A 7169-nucleotide genomic window follows, 5' to 3' on the forward strand; every position below is an offset into this window, starting at 1 on the left:
ACCGGCAGGTTAGGAACCACGTTGGCAAACAATTGCTAGTTTTGCCTGTTTTAGCCAGGCTGGTACTCAAGGAATGAATAAGGAGTTCTGGCAGTTACTAATGTGTCCATCCTGATTTTTAGACACTCAAGGTGCAGAGAAATGATTACTAGACTAGGAGGGACTGTGGATCTATTGCATCTACTGCAAGATGATTAGACAGGATTCAACCAGCTGGCCTCCAAACACTCAAATTCTAACAGCATTTGTGTCCTGTGTTGTCAGAGTCAGTTCCAAAAGAAAGTGAAAGGTCAGTTTCAACAAACCTCACAAGGCTTTGAGAGTCCCTTTTTCCCAAGTCTATGGTTACTCTGATAAGTGACCACACTTCTCTTTGAGGAAGAACTGAAAAACTTTTCTCAAAATTTGCTGTGGCATTGCAGGGTCCTTCCATAAGAAGACATGGCTTCTCCTTCAATGCTGGGTTTGACAGTTGAAAACTGGCTCACATGTGGAAACTGAGCAAGGGACTATGAATTTTCATTGCGATGGCTTCCCTCAGCCTTCTTTTTGAGACTTCTTGATTGTTTAGATCAAATAAAATCCTTTTTTGCTGCCCATTTCAGTCCTACTCTATTAGAGGTTGTGAAAGTCTTCTGTGGGTCAGTGACTCTGGATTTCCATTCCCAGGTAAACGAAAATCGGGAAAATGGTGTCCACCTTGTCATCAACAATTAAGTGTTACTGCCTGGCCTTTCATACTCGGAATCTTTCCACTGAGAGATGGCAGGATCCCCTCCCAAAACCATTGGTCTACAAACAACAGCCACCACTAAGCTCCCAATGACGCTGGTGTGGCCTCTACTAGAACATTGCCTATTTGTTTTGTGAAGGGAATTTCCTTTGAGCTCTCACAGCTAGCGAGTTCTCTGGTTTTAGGTCATAAATCCAGTCTAGTATTCCTAACTCTTTGAGACTTTTCCAACCTTTATAAACACCGTTTAAAGCTATTCCAGATTCCCTACCTCATTGACTGTGGGCTCCAAAGTGTCCAGGCTTTAAGGACTCAGACTAGCGGTACGTTAGGACTGGCTTCAGGCGTTTTTCTTAAATACTGAGTCACTTACGAGTATCCCTATATAGATAATATCGCCCTTATTCAGCATTTTATTTAACCCTCACTCAAGTCTTGACACCTCATGATCCATTCTTATATGTGTTATCTTGATTCCTGCAGTGCATATTAGCCATTTTGGTGAATGATTATTTTCCTTCTACAGAAGGGTAAGTATTTCCTTAGGAAGGGCATGTTGAGAGCTGATCCTAGGTGTTGTTATAGAAACCAGGATTTGAGGTGAGGACAGATGTTAAGGAAAAAAAGTATCATCTTCCAGTGCATTTGCCTCACATGAGGACTTTTTGTATATTCCCCAAACAGGAGGAGGCTGTGATGGTCTAGCAAGGAGGAGTGGACCACTCCTTCAAGTCAGAGAGAGTAGGGGAGCCTAAGGGTGCAAGATTCTTAAGAACAGTCATTCAGATGTTTCCATCCTACTGTGGAAACTCTGGTGACGAGGGTAAAATGCACGCCTCAGAGTTCTTCCACTTGTGGGTCAAGGGAGGAGGGATATTTTTACACCAATTCATCATAGTCTTTGGATCCGTGCTCCTCTTGAGGGGTTTTGATTTTAGGCACTTCTGGCCTCTCTCACAGTTGGCCAAAATAGGCCTTGGTGGCCGGAAAACAAGACTTTGACCCTAGGTGGCTTCTGGTAGTTGGAAGTCAGGAAGTCATGTGGGTGTACATCACAGCAGGAAGAGTAAGAAGATAGGAACAGGATACTGCAGCATCCCCTGTGGGTGTCACTTAACTGTAAGTGTTCTAACAGTGTATATGTACTTGGGCATTTAGGAGTGAGACATTTATGCAAGCTACAGAGAAACTCTGGCCAGGAATTCCACCGGCTTTTATTTTATAGCATTTGCACATTAATTTGAGTAAGAATGAAACTGCCTCCTAAGAGAGTTTATCTCAGAGAAATTCCTAGAAACTTTTCCAGAAACTGTTGACTTATACTTCCTTCTTAAAAATATATGTAAATATTAGAATATATATACATATACAAGTACATATTCTATATTTATATTGCATCTATCTATAGTCTTTATTTTATAAATATTTATATATTTATTGCATAAACCTTATCTGAGAAGATGGAATGAATTTGAGAGTTTAAGCAATTAAAATCCTCAAGTCTTTGTTTTTTTTTTTTAATAATTTCCTAGTCCCTTTCTCTGTAGATAATGAAGTATTTCCACATTTTCTTAATGAATTTTTATTATACAAGTTGAGGGCTGCTTCCTCAATGTATTGATGTATTTGTCGAAAAGAGGTATGGAGAACCCTTCTCCTAAACCTTCTAAAAGTTTGGAGAAAAGCATGAGTTGTGTATGTAGAGCAGCTGAGTGACATACCTCGGGCTTCAATGAAGTCTCAACTGGTTCCCCAGTTTCCTTTCCTTGTTTTCTTAAAAAATTAAGTTAAAATTAATGTCTACCTACAAAGTCATTGTGGATATAAAATAAGATAATCAATTTAGACTGCTTAGTCCAAGGAAAGACACAGAATAAATACACAAAATATATTAGCTATTAGCATTAGGATATTTTTTGCTCTTTTGGACAGTTTAAAAAGAATTAGGAGAACGAGTAAATGGGTCTCTGGAAGTTAAAAACGCAAGAGTTCTAGAAACATGTTTATAGACCTAACTGTTGTCAGAGCTGAGCATCTGGGCCCACCAGGCTACAGTTCCTGCAACTGCAGGATGGACCCACCTCCTACAGCACACTCAGAGATGCTTCTGGGCCCTCTTTGGTCCATGGTAGGTCAGAGGGTACCTGCAAGCTTTTAGAAAACTTAAGAATAAATTAATAGCAACAGAGTAAATTGTTGATTATAAAAAGTGCCACTTCACACCATTAGGGAACCCAGAGGTCTGTCAAATTATTGATTTCCATAAAGGTAGCCAGTCAAGGAAATGTGTGGAGTTTTGGCAAAGGAACCAAAGTTAGGGGGAATTTTGAGTCAAGAGAATTTTGGAGCAAATATATCAAAGTAGATAGAAGAAATGATAATAAAAATATTGGTGTATTGGCTATTAGAGAGAATTCTTCCTCTATTAAAAGAAGCTATCTGAGAACATGCCAAATTTCTTCCCCCCCTGCCTGTCCTGTCTACCTGATTGCAACGTCTTGCTATGGGAATCAGCATGGTCCTGATATTCATAACTCCTTCACTATAATTATTCATGGTTAATTGAATTTTCCATACCCTTTCAAATAATGTTGGCGCTATACTGTTAGGCTCATCTCCATTCCAATCTCTATTCGTTAATATGTCATGATAATCTAGAAAAAAATTTTTAATCATGTTGTGCTTATAGCACATAGTCAAACAAAATTACTGCTGTTTTAACAATGCAAATTTTATATTAATATGATGTATTACATTGACTGCGGCTTTCATATATTTTGTTGGTTTGATTTTCTTAATTTCTTCATGAGTACATCAAGTTTCCCTCGATTTGCTGTCACTTGCTTGCTTCCTTAAACTACAATTTGGATTTGAAGATTTACTACTAGCTTCAGGTTTTTGGATGCTTTTTGCATTACCAATAATCACACTGATTCCTTAAACTCAATTACCATTTTTGTCTTTTTCTTTATAACTTCTTATGTCTTTTGAGAAGAGCTTGTATCACTTTCACTTAGGAAACTTACTTGTGATTTTAATAATTTCAGTATTGTAGATTAATTCTGCATGATCTATACTTGATTTTCATGATTGTTGTTTTGGTTGTCTTTCATTTAAATTTTGCCTCGTGATTCCTAATAATGGTGTTGATTTATTTTTACACTTTAGGTCGACATTTCTTCTGCGATACATGCTACATGCAGGCAGGATTATTGTTGGTTTTGTTCTGCATTTCACTGAAATTATTTACCATGAATGAGGCACTCAATGAATGTATATTTAATGAATCAAGGAATTATTTGAGAAGCTATGGATAGAACAAAGTGAACACTATTATTTATTTGACTGATTGAAAATCTACATTATTAATATCCACATTTTGTTGTTCAAAAATTTTATTTGGTTTGCACCTTTTTGAGGCTGGATATGGTGTTACATTTTTGTCCTTTATAGAAAGCTATGAATATAACATCAATAAAAGAGGTTTATTTTCTACAAGTGACCTTATTAAGTAAGGGAAGTGCTGGATACAAGAATGATTCTGAGAAATTTAACTTGAAAGGACTTCAGATTAGGAGGGAAAAATTATTTTAGGAGCTTAATGATATATGCTTTGGGGAGGCCAATCTCTTAAGAAAACTTGAATCATCACCTTTAGTGTTCCTTTACTTCTTGGAAGATAACATAATTCTTTTGATTGACACATTGAAGCCTTGTTTTACTTGCTTGTTTCTCAAGGTGTAAATGAAGGGGTTCAACATAGGAGCGATGGAAGTAGTGAGGACTGCCACACCCTTATTAATAGCCGCTGATTCTTTTGCTGAAGGTTTGACGTAAATGAAGATACAGCTGCCGTAGGTGATAGAAACCACAATCATGTGAGAAGAACAGGTAGAAAAGGCTTTTTTCCTTTGCTGAGCAGAAGGGAATCTTATGATAGTCTTGATTATGCATATGTAGGAGAGAACTACACAAAGAAGGGTTGTGATGAAGGTCAACACAGCACAGACTATAACCACTTGCTCAACGACCCAGGTGTCTGAGCATGAAATCTCCAGGAAGGGAGATACATCACATAGAAAGCCATCAATGACACTAGAGTCACAGAATTCCAGATTTTGGCTCAAGCTAAATGGTGGGAGTATGATTAACAAACCAGCCATCCAACAGCAAAGGATGAATGTTTTGCAGACTGTGCTGCTCATGATGGTGGTGTAATGCAGAGGTTGGCAGATGGCAATGTAGCGGTCATAGGACATGGTGGCCAGGAGAAAAAATTCAGTCACTCCAAAAAGATCAGCAAAAAATGCTTGAATGGCACAAGCACAGTAGGTAATAGTCTTGTCACCTGTTGATAGGTTATATAAGTATCTAGGAACACACGTTGATGTGAATAAGATCTCTAAGCAGGAAAAATTTTGTAGGAAAAAGTACATTGGTGTTTTAAGGTTAGAATCCACTAATGTAAGTGAGACAATAGTTAGGTTCCCAGTTACACTCAATAAGTATGTAAAAAATAAAAATATTAAAAGCAGACCCTGAAGTTGTGGATCATCTGTTAATCCCAGGAGAATGAATGTTGTTACTGTATGGTTTCTCATATATGGACTCTGATTTTTTCCAACATTCATGAAAAATCAGTTATTTTATTAGAATATAGCGATGGCAAAGTTCAGTAGTGATAAACATTGACAAGTAAAGTCACGCAGATAGCTGGTTCACTTGAAATTTATTCTTTAATTTGGTGATTAATATTGTTAGCATACTGGAGGACTTAGTTTTTAAATATCCCTTCTGTAGGTTTTGAATAGAAATTTCTTATAGATCAAACTTAACTGTGCCACGATCCAATAATTTATAGATTCTATATCTCAATTATATTTTTCAAGTTTAAGTTTTTGTCTATATTCTGGATTGGTTTTATTAACACTGCATTGTTACGTCATCAATATTAAATTTTTCTTTTACTGCCATGAATTCTTCTCTATTTTCAAGCTGAAATCTTAAGTTCATCACCAGTCTCCTATAGTTGCTTGTAGCTTGGTCCTTGATAAAACACAATTATATAACAGATAATTTGGTCTTGCTATAGAGGCTCTCCAAAATCCATTAACCAACTATAATTTTATGTTGAACCCCAACAACAAAATAATGTTTGTGACATTGTGTGTAATGTGTATATTAACTTTGGGGGGTATGTCCATCAAGTCCTCTGATTTCGCATGGAATCTTTATGTGATAATCCTTCTGTCCATATATGTAGTAGTGATCTCTTTTCTGAAGTTCAGTTATATACAGCCACTCACATCTCATCTTGAACACATGCAAAGTTGATTTCACGGACTCTGTATCCCCATCCTCTTCTCCCCGTGTGTTTCCTCTAATAAGGCTAATTGGTTACAGAAATTCAGCTCACACAAGATACCACGTGTTGTATAATAACTTCATTGGAAGCAGTTTTCTGGAATAATCCCACATCGAACCCTTTCCCCTTTTTCTACTCTATCTTTCTTTAAAATTTCTTGAATTCATTTTGAGGATACTGATTTCTCTTTGATTTTCAGCCTAAGCATTATTTCTTTCGGGAAGTTATTTCAAACTCGGTAGCTGTCTTGGATCCCCCAACCCCTATTTCTGCACCATTGCCAAACAAAGCATATTTCCATCATGGTACTTACCCTGACAACATAAATTTGTTGAGGTTAGGAAATATGTTTTTTTGCTGGGATAATGAGGGAGACTAACACATCCAAAGCACGTAGTCAATGCCTAACAGTGGTTATTGGTTGGATGTCAACGTCAGTATTTTTCTTGACACATAAAAAGCTTCCATCTTTCCTATTTTCACTTCTTTTTAATATTGTTCTATCACTGAACTTACTCTATAAAAACTTTCTATGCCCATGGTTTTCGTATTTTGTGTTTTATTTACTGTTTTTTTTTTTTTTTTTGCAATAAAGTGGAGTGAAGGCTACTGAGTTAAGTCACGCCATAAAACTGCTAATATTCATTACCAAAGAAACAACCGGCTTCTTCTCCTTGTCTTATCTCCTGTGTAAATGAACATTTTAATCTCAATTTTGTTTCCTTGGTCAACTCTACAATACAAATTTTGAGTCAATAGCTCCTTTATCATTTTTTTCTGTTATCACAAGTTAATTACAATAGCAATCAAATACTTTCAGCGTCTTTAGGGCTTGCTATTTTTCCTACATCAATGAATGAAAATAAATTTTCTTGGGAGACTCCAATTACATAGTTGCAAGAATGGATTTGATGCATTGATTAAAATATCCTCTTCTTACGGGTGGATACAGGGTCAACTCCAACCACGCATCCAGTTCTCACATTTATGCAACTGTCTCGGAAATGTCCTTAACTAGGCGTTTGGTTTTCTTTAGAGCTGTAACTCTGAAAGGTAGTAGGATCACACAGG

At 36.8% G+C, this 7169-nt stretch overlaps 1 protein-coding gene across 1 annotated transcript; it reads right to left on the reverse strand.

Annotated features, from left to right (window-relative positions):
• Positions 1-4398: 4398 nt before the first annotated feature.
• LOC106832643 (olfactory receptor 6C2-like) lies at positions 4399-5334 on the reverse strand. Its single transcript, XM_014843476.3, has one exon. It carries the CDS (start codon positions 5332-5334, stop codon positions 4399-4401), a length of 936 nt encoding a protein of 311 aa, XP_014698962.3.
• Between the last annotated feature and the right edge of the window lie 1835 nt (positions 5335-7169).

This window comes from Equus asinus, chromosome 22 (genome assembly GCF_041296235.1).
Source record: "Equus asinus isolate D_3611 breed Donkey chromosome 22, EquAss-T2T_v2, whole genome shotgun sequence".
NCBI lineage: Eukaryota > Metazoa > Chordata > Mammalia > Perissodactyla > Equidae > Equus > Equus asinus.

Coding starts and splice junctions, on each gene's coding strand:
- LOC106832643 (XM_014843476.3), bottom strand. CDS start 5,334: ATGAGAAACCATACAGTAACAACATTCATTCTCCTGGGATTAACAGAT.